The sequence below is a fragment of the Musca vetustissima genome, unplaced genomic scaffold (genome assembly GCF_032173495.1).
Source record: "Musca vetustissima isolate MV318-11 ecotype Yass unplaced genomic scaffold, APGP_CSIRO_Mvet_v1 utg31908, whole genome shotgun sequence".
Classification (NCBI taxonomy): Eukaryota; Metazoa; Arthropoda; class Insecta; order Diptera; family Muscidae; genus Musca; species Musca vetustissima.
This window is the reverse complement of record NW_026887280.1, coordinates 39,237-61,658: the sequence shown is the minus strand read 5'-3', so window position 1 is coordinate 61,658 and position 22,422 is coordinate 39,237. Positions and strand designations below refer to the sequence as shown.

The following is a 22,422-nucleotide window of genomic DNA, read 5'->3' as shown; positions in this document are numbered from 1 at the left end:
TTACATGAGTGGAGTGCCAGCAGTCCTTTCTTAGAGCGTTCCTCAACATTCCTATTCCACATTAGTTTGCGGTCAAGGATGGTGCCAATGTATTTTGCTTCTTCAGAAAGGGTTAAAGTCACTCCTCCCAGTGATGGCAGACGGAAACTAGGAATCTTACGTTTCCTAGTGAAGAGCACCAATTCTGTCTTAGTGGGGTTTATACCAAGACCTTTGGCGCAAGTCCAGTTAGACAGGCTTGACAGGACACCCTCCAGGATGTCTGCAATTGTCATTAGAAACTTACCCCTAACCAGCAGGACTACATCATCGGCATAGGTTGCAATGAAGGTCACTGTTACCTCTTTCCATAGACTAGGTATATACGACAGAAGTAACTCATTCGAACTATAGGCTGATGCACACCCTCCCTATAGTCCTACAACCAACCAGTAAAGTGGGTTGACGATAGAAGATCAAGAGTCTCACTACCAGAGTTTGTCCACGTTCCATCACTTCGCTTAATACTACCTAGAGATTTTGGATCTTTTGATAGTACTCTGCGAAATCTGGTCTTTTATAGATTCTGTGTTTTCCAACACAGAATTTATACAGCCACAAAAGAATTGGGATTGTGACTCATTTTAAAGTAAGTTTCCCATTAAAAAAATAAAATAATACTTAAAATTAAAATGAATATCAAAAAGTACCTTCTTATCTGAAACTTCAGAAGCATTTACACACAGAGTAAAGCAAAACAATTTATATTTATTTTGTAATAAAAAATAAAATAAAACATGCAAATCCCGAGGGATGTTATGAAATCATATTTGCTAATATATTTTTCTAAGTTGTTCGCTTTCACGACGATATAAATGAATCATTTTTCCTAAACCGCATTTCACAATTGTATCATAGTTGAATTTCTCAAATAGAATAATGTGATTAATAACAATATTTTAATGAGTAACCTTTATCCCACATTGGCGTGTTTAAACATAAAAAATAACATGTCAGATAAGATCCAGCTGTCCGACGACAGGTTAATGTTTTCTAGTTATTGTGAGTATAAACCCAAATTATTCTTTATCTTGTATATATCTACAAGGTATAACAATACTTTTTTCACATTGGAATTTTGTGATTTTTCATCTTCATCTATTCTAATTGAAAAAAAATATATATAAAAACATTTCAACAAAACTGATCACTGCTTTAATGAACATTTTTAATCTATATTAAACTATTAAATGTATAAAATATAAAAACATATTTATCTAGAATTATAAAAAAATAAATATGAGTTAGTCTGTTGTGCATTTATAACCACACTCAAAAAACCTCGTACAGAAGGGGTCTGGGACGCATAGTCAGTCTATGTGGGCAAACATACACAATACGTATGTGTACATAAAGCCAGCCATACAAAATGAATCATCATCCAATTAAAACATAAAATAATTTGTCATATAATTCACAAGTGATTTTGACAAATAAATGTTAATTCAAGTGATTTACAATTTGCTTTAAAAATTATAAGGTTTTCGGAGGTGAATAAATAAATATGTACATACATATTTTTGTACATCAATTATTATTGTTATTATTTGTTATAAATTTTAAAATTCCCCAATATGGGGGAAATATATTGTACGACCGTATTACATAACTACATTTTTTTCAAAATATTTTTTCGCCAGAAAGGACAGACACTCGTAGTTGTATTCTACAATATTAACTATTCACAAAGTAATGTACCTATACATATGTTATAAAAATCACAGATAACACTTTTTCATTTATATATATTTTTAATATCTCTTATTCTTTATTCCTCATGTTTGTTTTTCAATTTAATTTTCTGATATCATATTATATGCCCTCAATAAAATGACATACAATGTATAATATATGTGTTTTTGAAGCGTAATCTATATATTATACAGTATTTCTTAAAACAATTACATCAACAATCACATTTTGCGGAATTGTAGAAAGTGCGTGCCCTCGAGGCATATTTATAATATTTGTACGTAAGCTGTTTTATGTTTAACACTATGCAATAATTACAAGAAATTTGAAATCAATCGAAAATAAGGACTATTTTTTTAATTGCAAAAAAAAAAACCAAATGTCAATGCTTTTTTTTGCTCTTATAAGTATTCAAATACACATATTGAGCCATATTCACCAAATGAAAGTAACCCTCACCAAAATATAATTTTTCTTTTATTTTATTTTTCTTTTCTTATTTTTAATGTTCAGATTTTTATTTAATCTAATTATTATTATTTATTTATATTATATATTTATATTATTTATATTTATTATTTTTAATCTAATTTAAATAAAATCAATAAAACAGTAACACAGAAATTCATTTTCTTAAAATACATTTTTATATTAACTCTTACTTACTTAGCCGGTTTGTGACCGAACTTTCGTTCCTAAGCCGAGCTTAAAAAAGATTTCCAGACGCGTCGGTCTAACAATATCGATGTCCGAGAATAGCATTATATCGATGTCATCGGCGTAGGCGAGTAACATGTGTTGTTTGGTGTAAAGAGTTCCATTTCTGTTCACCTTTGCGTCTCGTATGACTTTTTCCAGCTGGATGTTAAAAAGATCACGCGACCTTATCTGAATCCTCGTTCGGTATTGAAGGGCTCCGATAGGTCCTTTCCGACTTTAACTGCCTCTATAGTTGGCACATATCGTCTTGTCTCTTTATTTGTGAGCGGGACACAGGATGCTGAGGTTCCAATCATTGGGTATGCATTATTCTAGCTGGTGCATGCTCCTTACCATCATCTCACCACCAGTCTTGAATAGTTCGGCTTGTAACCCATCGGCACCTGCTGATTTATTATTCTTCAGCCGATTGATTGCTATTCTGACTTCATCTTGGCTAGGTGGTATACATTCTATACCGTCAGCTATTATTGGTTCTGGGGTATCCTGTTCACCGCTATTATTTGATACCAGAAGTTTTTCAAAATGCTCCTTCCAGATCCTCAGCACGCTCTCTGTATCTGTCACCAGGTTTCTTTCATCTCTGCAGGAGGATGTGTCAGCACCAAAGCCTTCGGTTTGGAGTTTTACCGTTGGTAGAATTTTCAGACTTCATTCTGACTCCTGTACATCTCGATTTGCTCACGCACACGTTTTTCTTGTTCTTTCTTCTTTTTTCTGAAAATACGTTTCTACTCTCTCCTTTTCTCCCGATAGTTCTCTATCGCATTACGTGTTGCTACTGTCCGCAGGGTTGCCCTATATCAGTAGAATTACGACACTCCTGATCGCCAGTACTTTTCCATCGCATTTCCAGTAAGGCAGTAATATCGGCTTTATACTTCTTGAGTATCCGCCAAAGCAATCTGTACAACGTGCGCACATTCCAAGTGCAGATTCGGAGATCGTGGTCCTTTATACGTTTGCGGGAGTCGTCAACATTAAGGGGAGTTTGGTTTTCTGTTTCTTTGCTTTTTCATAGCCCGATGGCCTCAACCCATTTTTTTATAGTTCTTATGGGTGAACTCGCGGCACATATTAGCTCAATATTTCATCGGGTGATGAAAATAGCTCCCCAGGTGGCACCGCGGGGAGGTCAGTGCCCACAATTGAGATGAAAGAGGGATTAAGATAAGCCTGGACTTCGCTATGTTAAAGCCAATCAGAGACGTTGCTTGGTATCTATCATCCCCTACTTTCACATATTTTTATTGACGCTTAGCCAGCCAGACAACGAAAGAAACGTAACCTACAAAAACAACCGTTATATTCCAAACAACCGTTATATTCCGTTATATTCTATTTTTCAAAGTAATAGCTTTATTAAATCTGAAGTTATTCAAAAACAAAACCTTTTCCTGTCAAAATAAAAAAACTGGGGGTCACGATTATTTGACGAATATGGCTCGATATGTTAACTTACAGGTCTTCCACATAATGTATGCTCATTTGCCAACCGGTTGAAAATCGTCTGAATTTTTAAATCGAGAATGGGGGTCGCCTAAATTTTCCTGTTGTTATTTTTTCTACATTTTAGAGGCGGGGTCATATACCCTTTCGGTAGTGGCCAATGCATTATTTCCTTCAACATTAACGTTGTTATTATAATACGTTTTTAATATGCCCGTGTAAGTCATCGATTCTCCAGAAGTATTATTATTATTAGGAGTATTTTCAGGTTCTCCTACTGCTGTTGAACTATTGAAACTCGTTAATTTAAACTTATTGACTAACACAAATCATTGATTGCACGGCTATTTAATATGTAAATGTGTATTCAAAGATTAATTATTGAGTACACATACGCCCTTTTCTGATAATCAAAGCATTTTAGTTGTAAATTATATATATATATATATATATATTATTTGTAATTTAATATTCAAAACTCATCCATAATATTTCATTTCATATTGCGGATGACATCAGACATGCTAAAGTATTGAATAATGAGACCAAATAGTAAATTTCATGCTTCAAATCTAACATTTGATCTCAACATATAGTTAGCCTCACTCATTGCTCCTAAAGCTTGATACCTAGACAGTCGCATTGTTCACCTGATGTGTGCTGAACAAACTAATTCATAGACATTCTGACATTTATTTGCGACTTACATATTTTTATAATAATTTAACAGATTTTTTTCAGGTATTTTTAAATCATAAACAACTTTTAAAATAAAAATAAAAAACCGTAAACCTTAATTGTTTGCTAGTTCAATAAAAACTAAAAGCTGTAAAAACTCGGAGGCATAGGCTATGTACAGTGAAACCTTAAAATAGTGAAAATTACAAAGCACAACTGCCGTTATTGGCTACGATTTTTGAGTGATAATCTATTTCTTTCATTTCCGAAAAAGAATTAACTAAAAATCTGTGACACTAATTTGCCAAAATTAACCAAAATTCCGACATATTTATCTTTGTCGATTTCCTTGGGACCCAGCTAATATAATATCTTACATTTTTTTGTAACTCCATACAGCATAAATTACGCATGGCATATACAAAAAAATATTATAAATTTGTAATTGTTTCTACTCTACAAAATGTACAACAAGTGCATTTAGCGGCGGCTTTATTGTCATTTAACCCGTACGCAAAACATTTTGAATTCACTCTCCATAAACGAAACGTTTACAGTCTGTCCATTTATTTCGAGTTCATTTACAAACTTAATTGAAAAATGTCTACACAAAAACATTAAAGACAATTAATTCTAATTTGTTATTCTTAATAATAAACTCAGAATGAGAGGGAAAAATGATGATGATTGAGAAACAAACATATGTACACAGAAAAAATTTTCATGGAAAATTTTGAATTGAAAATTATGAAAATGGATGTCGCTATGTTTTTTCTGTGTATTTAAATTGTTTGTTATTGTTTGGCCTATTATGTCCAAATGCCTTTTATAAATTAATGAACAAATTATGAAAATTGTAAATAATGTTTGGACTTGATGAAATAGATTTTTTTTAAATTGTGTGACTGTTCATGTACTTAAAAATTTGGTAAAACTTTTCATATTTATAAATGAAAAATCCAAAAAGATTTTTATAAATGGTATACACTTGTAGATTCTGAAACAGCGTAACACAAAAATGTTGTGGAAATTAAGAAATAAATTAAGATAACTACGATTTTGCATATGTGGCTTTATAAACTTCTGAAGCAACCCAGTATTTTAAACAAATCAACATTTCTACGAATTGATGTAATCCTTATTTATTCAACTAGATTTAAGCTTATTAATGCAACCCTTATTTGAATTTAAAATGCAACTACAACCCTGTTCATACTTTAATAATCAAAAAATACAAGAAGTAGCTTGGATTATGTGCTTTCAAAGGCCAAAAAGATGAACTTTGCCTATCGAAGACTCTTTCGCTTGAGAGGAGGACTTTCTTCGGAGGTAATGTTGCTGATATACAAGCAAGTGTTTCGTCCCATCATCACCTACTCCTTTGCAGCATAGGCAGACATATAGTCTGTGCAGATGGAAAGGATTAGAATGTGGGAAGAAATATTTTTGCATCATGCTTGGGAATGATACCAACACTGGATAGCAATGGAATATATAGACGTCCGGCCAATAGGAACATCTACAATGCAATCGACTTCAACCGAATCTATGTCTGCATGATGAAATATGCCCTCATCTTCTTGGAAAAGAGCCAGCTTGTGGAAAATGGAATAGTGGAGCGGTACCTGGAGTGCAACGAAGAACTCCACTCTATACGTAGAAGGAAGCACCTCCCTCCCGCGGCTTTACTTAGCTACGAGACGGAGGAATCCTTTACGATGAAGAAGATCGTCTGATGTACTATCATAGGAGGTACCATAGATTTGACGGCGATATATAGCACAGCTCAATAAACCAGAAATTGTATATAATTTAACTGTAATTTTAGTTTTAAACAGAATTATATTATAACTTTTTACCGAGTTAACCTACTTCATGAGTATTTGACATATATGCAATGGAATTGGCAATTTAAACCCACTGGGTGACCGAAATCCGGTACAATGTAAACGTATTTTTAAGGTAGTTTGAAGTTAATTCAGGTTTGGCCTATTTTTTTTAATTTTTTAAGGCACGTAAAGTTTAAAGAGTATATATAAGTACTAGTTTGTTTAAAGACATTCCAAATGCGCTAGATATGAAATAGTGCGTAGTCTGCTTCATTGTATGCCATATGGCATAGGAGAAATAGCATTTAAGTTTAATTTTATACTATAGCCATTATGTATACTGTACAATGAAATAATTTTCTAAATAAATGACAATTTTCAAATCAAATCAAAAAGTCGCTCATTAATAATCTCTCAATAATTATCGCTCAATAATAAGCTCACTAGTAATCTCCATTCAAACACGATACATCGTATCCATCTGATAAGATAGCTCAGAGTAAGAATAAATACCCTAAACCAACTAATTCCGCGATCTCCATTCAAACACGATACATTGTATCCATCTGGTAACGTTGCGCAGAATAGTAATAAAGTGTGTATTTAGAAATAACCAAATCCACGATTCTTTATTTGTGAATTGCTACAAATTGCAAAGCAAGGCTGTTTTGCAGTCCAATATAGCCAGCGTTCCATTGACACGCCCTACGTGGAGCCTGTTACATTAACGCTCGACGAGAGGCCTGTTACAGTGACGGCCAACGAGGGACTTGTTACATTGGCGCACAACGTTGGACCTGCATCATTGACAGTCAAAGAAAGCCCTTTTACATTAACGCCCTACGTGGAACCTGGTTCATTGACAGCCAACGAGAGGTCTTTTCCATTGGCGCACAACGAAAGGCCTGCTTCATTGAATCCCAAAGAGGACTCTTCTTTATTGGCGCCCAACGTGGGGCCTGCTTCATTGACAGTCAAAGAGAGGTCTTCTTTACTTTATTGTTTATCTATTTTTAACAATAACAGAATTAGCTTCACTCTAAATGTTATATATACAATACTGAAATTTTTAAAGGGGTATACAGAAGTTAAAGGGCTGTGGTAGTTGTGAAGGGTAATCATATGGTCAACCTCGTAATTTGTTTTTATTTTCTGTTATATATATTCGTCTTATCACTTTTCACGCAATAATCAATTAATATAATCCACAACTAAATAATGAACGAACAAAGCTTCACAATTGAATTTCTTATAGTAATTTATTCAAGCACTTGGCAAATATTTACTTTGGCATTGTTCTTCAAAGATGATCCAATTAAAATAATAGAAGTGTGTCAAGGTTGTGGGTTAATTTGTCATATTTATATGGCACTAGTAATTCAAATAATGTCTCAAACATTGTAGTATTTTCAATCAAATTGCATTTAAAAAAAATCAATATTTTCTGCGTCCTAAACACCCAATGTAGTTAGCACTCCACATTGTTCCAAACATTTTATTTTCAATGCAATACTTTTATGTTTTCCACAGTTTCTAGTGATTATAAATCTCCCCCAATGAAAGTAATAAATAAATCAGGCATCACTACGTTCCATTCCAATATAAATGTTAAACAAACCGATTAAAACTAAAACGTTTCTCCTCTATTCCTCTTAAAATGACTATTTTCACCAAACAATGATATTTTCATTGGTGTAGAGTAGAGACCTGCATCTTAAATTATGTTAAAGCTATACTGGACAATAAATCAAATTCAAATGTAAGTCAAAAAAATTATTTAAATTACCTTTTTTCAATTCTTCTTCTTAATAGTAGTAAGTAAAACCCTATTGTTAAATTGTTATTATGTAATTTCGGCACCCATCATTACGAACGAAAACACCTAAGTTCCGTACCAGAACCTAATAGAGTCTGTCAGTTTTTCAAGTTCTAAAACTTTTTACACGAAACCCATTCGTCCTTCCCGCTTCTATTTATACTCACCAAAGATTTTGACCTATATAGAAATGTTATCTTTCGTATGAAAACGAAGATTTAGCGCCGATTTACTCCAAAAGCCTTCTATGGAAATCGTTATTCATAAATGACATTAAATAATGATTTATCATAACACAACTTTTTGAAATGGTTATTATAGCATTGTTCGAAATTGTTGGCATTTTTCAAAAGCCAAATTGATTAATTGAAAATTAAATAAAAATTATCAAATTGTTAGTGAAATATTGCGACTTATATTCCAAATAAAAATATTGCATTCTATTTAGAAAGTATTAAATTATACCAATATATATAAATAAATAAGCAATCGAATCAAATGTGTATTTGTTAACCCTTTAAGTCCCAGTGTTCCCAACTTATATCTTATTCATATTGCATCTTCTAAATATAGAGTATTGATTAGAAATGATTGATAGATAGTTCATGATTTCCATCTCACAGGAATAAATGCATCGTAATAATTCATATTACATGCCAACAGTGTTGCCAAAACTTTATTGATAAAAAATGCTAGATTTTGTTTAAAAAAATTGTAGAAAGTGCTAAAAATTTTAAATAGTGCCCAATAAAAGTGCTAAAAATTTCAAATTTTGTACATTGATACTACTCCTAGTATGTTTGGTAACCTCATATAAAGGTACTCCCTAATATTCGATATTGTGAAGCTTTGGGCGAATTTTTAAACCGAAAAAAAAATCAGTGTGTAGCGGGTTTTAGTGTGTGACTTTAAATATTTTTCCAATTAAAATGAAACACACCAAGGTTTTCTACATAAAACGTTATAATATTTTATTAAAGCAATAATCTTACATTTGTTGACAATTATTCCATATGCCTCAGACATGAATACAAGGGACTGCCATCGCTTTCACCAGGTATTCCATGTAATTAGCTTTGGAAGAATAAGTCAACCGGCCACATTATCATGTTTCCAAGAAGACTTACTTCTTACCGTATGGATTGTCTATAAGAGAATCAAGGTCTGTTGTGTAAAACCATTGTCCTTTTATAGCGATCCAAACAAAGCTTTCAAAAGTATTGATCGAATATAATTCAAATTAACTCAATATCTTAACTGACAAACAAAAGCTTTTCTTTACGTTAGCAAACTAAAGGATAAAAGAGACAACATAAACAACGTTAAACTAACACTCAATCAGTGATCAATAGTCACTCAATAACTGTTGCGTTTGTTCGTTCACTCAATTTGTTTTGAATATTCGTTACAAACAATAAATATTTACGCAGTGCAAAGGTTCAAAGTCTAAACTAAATAATGTTGCACAGTGAATCAAAACAAAACAACAAGGATTAACGATAGGATAATAATGACTTATACTAATGTTTTTTCTTCTTATGAATATTTTATGGAGAAATAATAAAATATCTTGCTACAATCTCCCCCTTTGGAGTGCGGCTTCGGTCCGAAAGCACGACAACACATCTTAGGACTTCCTTGGTCTTCCTCTCTTGCGTATGGGATGCACAGGCTGTGGCATAATATTAGTAGTATCACCAGCATAAAGTGTCAATGCGGACGCATGATATGTACCAAGTGGGAAGTTGATATTTTCAGGAGAAGCTACTTCATAGGACGATGAACCAATTTTCCTTGTTATGACATAGGGACCGTCTCTCTTCGGAACGAATTTTGATGTTACTCCTTTTGACGCTTGGCTAAGTACATGGGTAGTAACCAATACTGTGGCTCCAACATCAAAATGTGGCTGTGGTCTTCTGTGGGAATCATATATTTTCTTGTTTGCATCTTGTCTTCCTTGTTCGCACTCCATGGAATCTTTAAAGATTTTTGATAAGTTGCTCATATAAGTCGAAATTTGAGGAACAAAGTTTTCACTTTCTACTATAGATCTTAAATCGTGATGTACGTCATCCAATGTTCTCAATTCCCTTCCAAAAGTCAGAAATGCGGCGGAAAATCCCGTAGATTGACATTTGGCGGTATTCATGGCAAACCTAATTGCACTTATATGGGTGGACCAAGTATTGTGATGTCCTTGAACAAGAATAGCCAGTTGTGCTTTCATATCGCGATTCTTACGTTCAACTGGATTCGCCTGGGGGTGGTACACTGGGGTAAATTGTTGTTGGATATTCATGCAGAATGTTACTTGCTGCATTATGGCAGAAATGAACTGGACTCCATTGTCAGTTTTAAGCCTTCTTGGGATTCCATAACGAAGGAATACCTCTTCTATTAGGACCTTAGCACATATTTCGGCAGTGGCTTCTTTCAAGGCGAAAAGCTCAGTCCAACGCGAAGCAACATCTTCGGCAATTAATATCCACTGATAACCATCAGCAGTTGGAGGCAGTGGCCCAAAAAGATCAACAGCTAGAACTTCAAAGCGTTGGTTGGAACTGGTTGTCTTCATAAGTCCAACAGGCTTCATGTTTGTTGCTTTATATCGCTGGCAGTCGATGCATGATTTAACATATTTTGTTATTTCTGCCCTCATACCTGGCCAGAAATATCTCTTAGAGATTCGTTGCATGGTTCTCTCCACACCATAATGTCCAGCAGTACTATCATTGTGATATGTATTTAAAATTTTAGGTCGCTCATGCTCAGGAACAACAAATTGTGCTTCATCGGTTTCATCATCATTATATCGATACAGGACTCCTTCGTTCATAATGTATCCTCGATTAGCCCAATGACTCAAATCTTCATCCTCAGATTCCAATGAATTGATGACCCGTTTTATGGCTTCATCCTTCATTTGTTCTGCACGTACTTCTTCTGGAGTTCTGGTAGGGAAATCAATTTGGATGTTTAAAAGAGGAGCAGTATTTGATTCATCATCAAAACCACTTGGACGAGATAACATGTCTGCCACCGAGTTAGATTTTCCTGGAGTGTATTCTACTCGAAAGTTGTATTGTTGTACCTGCAAAGCCCATCTGGCTAAACGACCGACAGGACACTTGACGGTTAGTAGCCATTTCAATGGTTGATGGTCAGTCATCATGATTATTTCTGCTCCTTCGATGTAACCTCTGAATCTTGAGCAGGCCCAAACAATTGCCAATGCTTCTCTCTCCGTGGTAGAATAATTTCTTTCAGCACTAGAAAGCAATCGGCTCACATATTCTATGGGATGTTCATCCCCTTTCTCCCCCTGGATCAAAACTGCTCCGAGAGCAAACGAACTTGCATCCGTTTTCATTATAAATGGCAAGCCATCCTGAGCTTGCTTCAGTATTGGTGGAGATATTAGCCTCTGTTTTAATTCATTAAACGCAACTCTCTGTTTATCCCCCCAAATCCATGTAGCAGTTTTCTTTGTTAAATCTGTAAGGGGTTTCGCTATTTCAGCGTAATTGCATATGAACTTACGATACCATGAGCATGTTTGAATAAAAGATATCAACTCCTTCAAGTTTCTGGGTTCCCTTTTCTCCGAAATTGCCTCTGTTTTTGCTGGATCTACGGCTATACCGGCAGGAGTTAAAATATGGCCAAGATATTTTACTTCCCGGCAACAAAAACGACATTTTGAATTGTTTACACGAAGTTTATATTGGTCTAGACGCTTAAACACCAAATCCAAATCTCGTAAATGTTCTTCAAAGTATTCCGAACATATTATTAAATCATCCAAGTAGGCAAATATAAATACTTCACTCAGGCCAGATTTAAAACGGTCTATAAGACGTTGGAATGTGGCAGGGGCATTTCTGAGGCCGAATGGCATCCTTGTAAATTTAAACAACCCAAATGGTGTAATGAAACACGTTTTATCACGATCTTTTTCAGCTACAGCGATCTGGTAATATCCACTCTGAAGATCCAATGTGGTCATAAACTTAGTACTTTTGGCGGCATGTAACAAATCGTCCATTCTTGGTAAAGGGTAGCGATCAGGCTCAGTAAAACTATTCAGTTTTCGGTAATCGACGCAAACACGTATGCCTCCATCTCTTTTTGGAACCATTACAACTGGCGATGCCCAAGCAGATTCACATTCTTCCACTATTCCCAAATCGAGCATACGGTCAACTTCTGCCTTTAACTCTTTAATCTTCGCGAAGGATAGTCGATAAGCAGGCGAAAATATTGGAGATTTACTACCAGTGTTAATGGCGTGTTCCATAAAGGGTGTTGGTTCACAAATTTCTCCAAAAATTTCCCAATGGGTTTTCAAAAGTTGGTCCAATTTTGACTTTTCTTCATAATTTAGACAATGTCCGTCCGAAGGCTTTAAAGTAGTGAAATCCGCCATAAATAGAGGGGTGAAAATTGAGTCTAGATACTCGTCATTTTGTGATTTAACACGAAAAAGTTCAGCTTTGTTGCTACGCTCTGGAGTATCTTGTTCGTGCAGAGGTAGACAATCTTTAAAAATGTGGAGAATAGTCATTTCCGGTAATTTCCGGTCCAAAATCCTCAAATTCAGACATGTAGACTTCACGGTGGTACTTCTTTTCCACATGTACTTCATCTCCATGTTTCCTTTTCACAGCATCCGACGTTAATGAAGGCATCACTTTTGGGATAGGCTTTATGTTTCGATTGGCCACTTTAATCGTCTCGAGCAGATTCAAATTTAATGGCAAACAGTCTGGAAAATCGAAATGACTATTTGGATCATCTACAAAACACCAATATCCTTGGCCCATATTCATAATAATAGCTGCTTGCTCAAGAAAATCTGCTCCCAGCAATGTTCGATTATTGGCGGCATTTGGCAAAATAACGAATTGTATATTTAATGATCTGCCACCAATAAGTATTTTGCAAATAGTGGACAGACATTCTTGCACTGATCTGCTGCCGTCTGCTAAAGATATTTCCATTCGCACCTTATTGTATATGCAACCATGGAAATCCATTACCTTCTTTAGATTGGCACTAGCGATACTGGTACGAGCTCCTGTGTCCATATATGCCTGACCTGGTACACCGAACATCTGAATATTCGCCAGTGGAATCTCTCTTCCAACTGTACGAAGTGACATATTATTAAAACCAACATGTCCTTCAGCATGTCCTTTATTTTTGTTTCCGCTGCAGTTGGGACAATTTGCTCGAACAAATCCTGGAGCATTACAACCATAACATGCCAATTTCGGTTTTTCCGTATTGGTTTGAGCAATATAATTGGCTTGTTGCCTAGCTTCGGATTCAATTTTCTCCTTCTTGAAGCAATTGTCTCTAGTATGACCCTTTTTGCGACAATACGTGCATCGAATTGAACCACCGGCAGCTACATTCTCAGTGTTCACAACCTTGCCACGCTCACCTAGGGAATCTTCAGCTTCTCGTGCATCATTGAGTAATTCGTCGAAATTTGCCACTTTATGCCGAAAAACTCGATCACGAATTTGGACGTGAAGCATTCCAAACAGGATGTCAATTTGGTCACTTTCAGACGGAGCTTTTGGAAGTTTTGCAAATAATGCTCTCTTCTTCTTAATGAAAACATCAGTGGCTTCGTTTTTCTGCTGCTTTCCATCAAAAATCTCAGCATATATGCGCCATGCTTTGCTGTACAAAAGGCATCACGAAGCATCTTCACTACATCCTCAAATTTCTTCGCTTTAGATTTTACACCACTCCACCACTCAGAAGCGTCGCCTAACAATAACATCGGCATGCTGTTGATCGCATCCTGATCACCTATATTTTCCACCGTTTTAAACGTAGTGATAGCTGAGATGAATTCCTCCAGCTTAGTTGAATCTTTTTCTCCATTATACCTAGCCGTGCAGTGAGTAAACGTGCCAACTTTAACATTAGCTGCAGCTACGGCTTTAACCAGCTTCTCAAACTGCTCGGTTGTTAGAGATGTACACGTCATTGTTTGTAAACGTGGACTTTTTCTTCTTGGGGTTACAGGAATTTCCATACAAATTAATTGGGTTGAATTATGTTTGTTGGGCGCCAATTATGTAGCGGGTTTTAGTGTGTGACTTTAAATATTTTTCCAATTAAAATGAAACACACCAAGGTTTTCTACATAAAACGTTATAATATTTTATTAAAGCAATAATCTTACATTTGTTGACAATTATTCCATATGCCTCAGACATGAATACAAGGGACTGCCATCGCTTTCACCAGGTATTCCATGTAATTAGCTTTGGAAGAATAAGTCAACCGGCCACATTATCATGTTTCCAAGAAGACTTACTTCTTACCGTATGGATTGTCTATAAGAGAATCAAGGTCTGTTGTGTAAAACCATTGTCCTTTTATAGCGATCCAAACAAAGCTTTCAAAAGTATTGATCGAATATAATTCAAATTAACTCAATATCTTAACTGACAAACAAAAGCTTTTCTTTACGTTAGCAAACTAAAGGATAAAAGAGACAACATAAACAACGTTAAACTAACACTCAATCAGTGATCAATAGTCACTCAATAACTGTTGCGTTTGTTCGTTCACTCAATTTGTTTTGAATATTCGTTACAAACAATAAATATTTACGCAGTGCAAAGGTTCAAAGTCTAAACTAAATAATGTTGCACAGTGAATCAAAACAAAACAACAAGGATTAACGATAGGATAATAATGACTTATACTAATGTTTTTTCTTCTTATGAATATTTTATGGAGAAATAATAAAATATCTTGCTACAAGTGTATTTTATATCAGGCTTAAGCCATGTTTCTGTGAACACAATCACATTAAAATCGCATTAAAAACTTTTAATGTATAAGCCTCTGAGCTTAGTATTTAAATTATTAACAAGTTTTAGTTTTTTGATATAATTATCAATCAAGGTTTGCATATTGTTATTTTGAAAGATTTAGCCGCATCCTATGGGTCTTTTGGGTTAGAACATATTTATGCGGATAATTTTCTAAGAAGGTTTATTTTTGGACATATCATCCATATAAATGTATATATTTTTGCGTACTTTTAACTTTTTAGAATCCGAAGTGCCTTTCATTTAAAAAATATGTGTATGACCATCTGACCAAAAAAAAAACTTTTTTCCACAACGCTTCCAATTTCCAATTCCAATTTTGGTTCATGATTTTTACATCACTACCATACAAAGGCCCCCCTTAATTTGGGTTTTCATTTTTCCAAATAAACAATCTCTAGCAGACAATATCACAGTCAAAGAAAATAGTCGTATTTCTATACAAAGAAAATAGTCGTACGGAGATTCCCTGTTCTGGGCTAAACGAGTTAAGAAAGAAATCAATAAAGGCAAGATAAGTAGCGGAATTCTGCAACAAGAAAAGAGCAAAAGGCTATCGAATTCAGCATTATTTCATTTAATTTAAAATTTTCGTGATTAAGGGTTTTTGTCGTTAGCCGCATTGAGATACTAAAACGTATGTTTTGGTAATGTAAACCCAAAACCTTTAGCTGTGATCTTTATTTCAAATTTACTCGCTTTCAATTGAATCTACATAATACAATAAATATTAATAAAATATTTCTAATACTAATTTGTTTGTGAAGAAGACATTAAGAACAACAACAATATTGTTTTGTCATGATATACATATATGAGATATACTATAAAAAAAAATCCATATAAAGAAGAATTCTACCAATATTAATTTTTATCACTTACTATATATTTTCAGATCATACCCTCCACTAACTATTACTGGCTTCCGTTTAGAGTCCTCAGATCATGAGGTCGAATACGACAATGGCATACCCAGTGTTATGAGTGAATCCCCATTTACTATAAGAATTTTTGGATTGGGAATTACCGAAAATACTGTGATAGCGTTTACAACTGAAGTCAAAGAGGCCGGAACTTATTGCCAATTTCCGGCTACATTATTGCACAAAGTTATTAATGGTACGGTAACGGGCAATACGGCCCTCTATGAAGCATCTTTACCGAAGGGCAAAAAGGATTTTTATATTTGTGCTAAAAATGATGTCAATGCTTTTCGTGATGAGGACGTAGAAAATCCCATACCCCTTCTGCACCAATGCAAGGATTCGTGGTGCATTGTACGCAGTCACGAAAGTTTACTGCCCCTATGGGTGTCCATAGTTATTATTTTGATTTGTTTGTGCTTCTCGGCTCTCTTTTCGGGCTTGAATTTGGGTCTGATGGCTTTAGATCGCACCGAGTTGAAGGTAATTTTTAGTTGTCAACTTTGCCCTTTCTTGTTTTGTATTAAGTGTTTCTTCATTTTGTAATCAATGTAGATTTTGCGGAATACTGGCTCGGACAAGGAACGTGAATATGCCAAGAAAATCCAACCAGTAAGAGATCAAGGTAATTACCTGTTGTGCAGTATCTTGTTGGGTAATGTGTTGGTTAACTCGACATTTACAATTCTCTTGGATGGCTTAACTTCCGGTCTAATTGCTGTGGTTTTCTCTACCCTTGCTATCGTCATTTTTGGTGAAATTACACCACAGGTTAATTGAAATGATTTTAATCGAATTAAGTGCAATATGAAATTACATATAACTAATATATTTTATTATCCGAAAATTTAGGCAATATGTTCCAGACATGGCTTGGCGGTTGGTGCCAAAACGATTTTAATTACCAAATTCATTATGCTTATTACCTTCCCGTTGTCCTATCCCACATCGAAAATATTGGACGTTTTGTTGGGTGAAGAAATTGGTAACGTCTATAATCGTGAACGTCTTAAGGAATTGGTTAAGGTAAGCATGTCACATTAATTTTATTTTGAAATCCACCATCAACACCATCCGCAGTAAATTTTAAAAGGAAACGATTTATTGGTTTGAAATGCGTTTTATTAAAAAAAAATATTTGAATTTGTAAATTTTTTGCTTTTGAAATTTTTAGGTCACTACAGGTATCAACGATTTGGACAAAAACGAGGTCAATATCATATCTGGTGCACTCGAGTTGCGCAAGAAGACTGTTGCCGATGTTATGACACATATCGATGATGCTTTTATGCTGCCTTTAGATGCAACGTTGGATTTCGAAACTGTATCGGAAATTATGAAATCTGGTTTCTCTCGTATACCGGTTTACGATGGCGATCGTAAAAACATTATTACCTTATTGTACATAAAAGATTTGGCCTTTGTTGATCCTGACGACAATACCCCATTGAAGACATTGTGTGAATTCTATCAAAATCCTGTTCATTTTGTATTCGAAGATTATACACTTGACGTTATGTTCAATCAATTTAAAGATGGCACAATTGGACATTTGGCGTTTGTACATCGTGTTAACAATGAAGGCGATGGTGATCCTTTCTATGAGACAATTGGTTTGGTAACTTTGGAAGATGTTATCGAAGAATTGATTCAGGCAGAAATTGTTGACGAAACCGATGTATTTGTTGATAATCGTACCAAAGTTAAACGTAATCGCAATAAAAAACAAGATTTCACTGTATTTGCCGAGCGTCGCGAAAACCAAACCATTCGCATATCGCCCCAATTGACTCTGGCTACATACCAATTCCTAAGTACTTGTAAGTTCATATTAAATATGCATAAAACTTGTTTTCCCGACGTAATTATTTTTTTTTCTTCTTCAGCAATTGATGCCTTCAAAAAGGAATTAATATCCGAACAAATATTACGCCGTCTTTTGAACCAGGACATAGTTCACAGTATTAAATGCAAAGGAAAGGAAAAAGACGATCCTTCCCTTTTCATCTTCCAACAAAACAAAGCGGTCGACTTCTTCGTACTTATCTTAGAGGGTCGTGTTGAGGTTACGGTTGGTAAGGAGTCATTGCTCTTCGAAAGTGGTCCATTCACCTATTTCGGCACCCAAGCTTTAGTATCTAATGTGGTTGTTGGTAAGTTTTTCATTTTTCATATATATTGATTACTATTGTTCATTTGAATTTATTTCCAATTATAGATTCTCCCTCTCAAATGGGCTCATTGCAGTCACTAACACTGGATTCTAAAGTACGTCAGACATTTGTACCTGATTATTCAGTCCGTGCTGTTACAGATGTCATATATATTGCCATCAAACGAAACTTATACTTAACAGCTAAAAAGGCTACTTTGTTGGAGAAATCTCGAAAATCGGGTGCTGAACCTAGTACGGCTGAATTCGATGATGAAGTAGAAAAGGTAATTTCACAAATTTTAATAACTGTTTTTTTTTGTATAATAAATACCATTCATTTACATTGCTATAACATGAAGCTAAAATATATCTTTGAACTTAACACTAGAACGCCGAAGGCGGTCATTTTGAAAGCAATTGTGCATTTAATGACACTTTTTTTTAAAAAAATTTGGTGACTTTTTGTACCTCATAGAATTACGTTTATTATAAAAAATTCACCAAATTTAAAAAAGTGTCATTAAATGCACAGCTTTTGTACTTGAAATTGGAAAGCGGTCAAAATGACCGCCTTCGGCGTTCTAGTGTTAATCACAGACATTTAAAATGTTCCAGTGTTAACGGCAAACGGTATCCCATATTATTCTTCACCCATTTTGGCCCAATGTTGCCCACAGGCAACAAAATGTTTTAGAGCTTATATTTAATATTCAGCTAGTAGATATATTTTCTTTGCATTTCATATGTCAAGGCCTGATTATGGACGACACATATCAAAGAAAAATCTAAAAAAATTAAAATTTTTGATAAAGTTAAGTCAATATAGAGAAAGCACAAATGTATGTACAGTACTAATGTGTGTATACAGTCCAAATTATTTAAATCGCTTCGTATTCGAATTGTACGAATTCTTCCTTCAGAATTGATGTTGATTCTTGTAAAAAAAAAATATAGAGAATAATTTAAAATGATTTTCCGGCAATTTTGCATTTGGTTTTCTTGATAAAGCACTTATATTTTTCAGAAAGAATGTATTGTATCTCCCGTAAGCAAGGATTTAGAGATGCCAAATTTTGTTCATATCCTATTTAGGACAGTTGCATTAAATCTGTGAACAGAAATTTGTTCTAATATTGCGGAAAAAAAATTGTGGCTTAAAGGGTTAAAGAAGCCTATATAACATGCTTTTAATTTTGAATACAGAAATAAAATTTCTGTAATAAAGTTTTTCAAATTAAGATGTATTCCTCCTCAGATATAAATATTGATTTTATTAAATCTCCAAATACTGATTTGGGTCGTATAACAGTTACGGTCCCTGTTTTCTCAAAGTTAATTTAAATTACAAGTAGTTTATGGGTATTAGAAAAAAAGGAAATATATGCCAAAAAAACAGTAAGGAATGATCAAAAGTCGGACGGGGCCGACTATATGATACCACTTTGGGTACATAAAATATATGTTAATATCTACAATATCCTGTAGATTGACAGAATCGTTGAAGGACCATTGAGATGGAATCGGGCGAAATTAAATGTGCTATCTAGATAGATATATGAACCAATTGAAAAAACCCATACACATACCATTCTGGAATCACTGAAATATGTTATGCCAAACGGGCAGACTTGGTTTCTTTGCTGCACCATTTGTATGAAAACGAGTAAAATTATGTATGGGAGGAGCTATATATACACCATTTGTTTTTTATTATCACTCTATATTCAATTTAATACCCTCTGTCAGAATTCTTCCTGTGCCCTTACAACCAAAAGAATAAAAGTTTACAATTACACTGCGAAAACATTGTCACCCATGTACAATTTGTCGACAACTGAAAAAGCTAGCCAAAGTGGTTTACGCAGATAAAGAACAAGATTGTGGTAGCGGGTCGGAAAAAATTTAAACCAAAATTTTATGACCGCTGTTTAAAGGTGCCCCCTATTCATAATAATCGGCCGAATATGGCTTTGTGTAAGAATTTAAATAAATAAATTAGCTAAAGTATTGCCAAGGGCTCAGAACTTGACAGTTTCGGCACCATTAAATTCTTAAAAGGTTTTGCAACTGTTTACAGTTTTATTCAAATTTTTCATGAATGTAAAAAAGTACCTTCAATAAACAAATTTAGGCATTTATTTATACATACATTTTTCTGCTAAGCCTGTATTTTGCTTACCATCAATACAACCAACGAACTTCCTTTGTAACGATATAAATTGCAAGTTTCTTTTTAACCGCTGAGCGTATAAAACAATTAATTTATTAAATTAGTACATAAATTGTGCATAAAACAAACAGCGAAAACATAGAGGAAACCATTTTTTTAATTAATTACTAAACAAATATTTATATGTTTTAGCTATTACACTCTATACATGAGGATGATAGACCACATCATATACGCAGTAATCAAAGTATACGTAAAGGATCTACGGCAGTGGGTAGTAATACAGCCTCGCCATCTTTTAATGTAAGTTTTCTTACGTACTTTTTTGAACGAAATTATCACTACTCCCTTATCATTTTCAGGACTTTTCTTCACAGCATAGTCGAAGTATACTAGCAGCCGTTAACCAACCTAATTCTGGTAGCAATAGTGGTGATATCAATGATGCCGTTTCCCTAAGTAGTCTAATGACTTCTGAGGCTGCAGCAGCCGATTTTAATAACGCAGCTGCTCGACGCAGCAGTACCGGCGACAATACAAGCCATGCTAACAACTGTGAAAAAGTTAACAACAATGACGTAGTTACTACACCGTTGTTGCCTAAAACCAACAATACTAATGGAAAATAACAAAAAGCTTTTTAACAGTACCGGCTGCTGTTATCCACAACTCCAACTAAGATATTAAAGAAAACCCCCCCAAAACAAACAAAAAACTTAAAGAGAAACCAGTTATGCACTTCAAACTTAATTTCGTTCTTCATTTTTTCTTTAGTAATTTAATTAAAAAAAAAACAATCCTTCTGTTCTACTCTTCAAACACTATTCTGTTAATTGAAATATATCGTATACAAATTAAAACGTTATAATTTTAAAATATATTATATATGTATGTATATACATATACGAAAATGATAAATGAAAAGGGCTTTGCAAGAAGAACAAGAAAAATGCATAGATATTTTCTGAAAACCTATGATAATTAACATTGATCAATAAAATAGCATATACTATTACAGAGCATTTATTTGTAACATCTGAAATTACAAGTGATATACACATTGTTTATCGCAATTATATCAAGTCACCCCCAATTCCAATTGTTTGCAAGATTAAAGTAAAGTCATGTAATGCGATTGGGAGCTATAATCTTTTACATTTCTTTAGAACAGTTTCTAGTTCATAGAATTCGTGAACTATTTGGATAATTGTTCAATGCCTGTGCCGCCTCAGCTCCAGATGTAATAATTCATGTTATAATAATACACATATGAAATACATGTACATTTTGCATTCTGCATCCAAACGGGGTATTCATTAATGCATTTACATTATATGTCCTCTACAACTTCAATAATATTAGATGTCAAAACTTATTCAACAGAATGTAATACACCCCATAGAAAATATTTTCAATTGTGACAGTAATTAAATTAATTAATTCCCATAATTTTTATTACTTGCAATACGTATGATATTAAAAAACTAATTAATCCAAAAATTTGCAAGAAATAAATTTTGAATGTTGCTTTAGGATATAGTTAAACTTTTATTCATACATATTGTATGACAATTATTTATTTTATATTTAAAACTTGCCTTTACCCAGTAACAGTTACAAAATGAGATTAGATGTAAAACACACGAATTTTATCCAATAAATTTCTGAATTTTTCCATTATATTTTTGCCAACAACATAATTGTACGTTATGATTTTTCACATACTATTAATAACTACCAAATTTCCATGCACTTTTTCTATGTCTTCTTGCTCGGCCAAACGAAAAAGAATTACCAAATAATAATAATAATTAAGTATTAATTCTATCGAAAACTATTTAGAAACAAACAAAGCAATCTAAAACAGAAGACGTAACTCTTCTTCCAAACAATCGATTTTTTTCTATTATTTAAAATTTTGTGATTACTATTTTAAAGAAAACAGAAAATAATAATATATTAATCAAAAATTAATGTTAAAACTAACTAAAAACACATTTATATTTCAATATATATATGTGTGTTGTTTTCCAATTTAGTTATACAATTGAATTAAAATACGAATGTAATAATTTAATATTTAATACC

General features: G+C 33.9%; 1 protein-coding gene across 1 annotated transcript; it reads left to right on the top strand.

Moving 5' to 3' along the window:
• Positions 1-14,087: 14,087 nt before the first annotated feature.
• LOC133334843 (unextended protein) lies at positions 14,088-20,963 on the top strand. The gene is made up of 9 exons (XM_061543157.1): positions 14,088-14,140; positions 15,982-16,492; positions 16,565-16,780; positions 16,862-17,035; positions 17,184-17,829; positions 17,896-18,162; positions 18,228-18,448; positions 20,527-20,637; positions 20,697-20,963. Exons 1-9 carry the CDS (start codon positions 14,088-14,090, stop codon positions 20,961-20,963), a joined length of 2,466 nt encoding a protein of 821 aa, XP_061399141.1.
• The last annotated feature ends 1,459 nt before the right edge of the window (positions 20,964-22,422 follow it).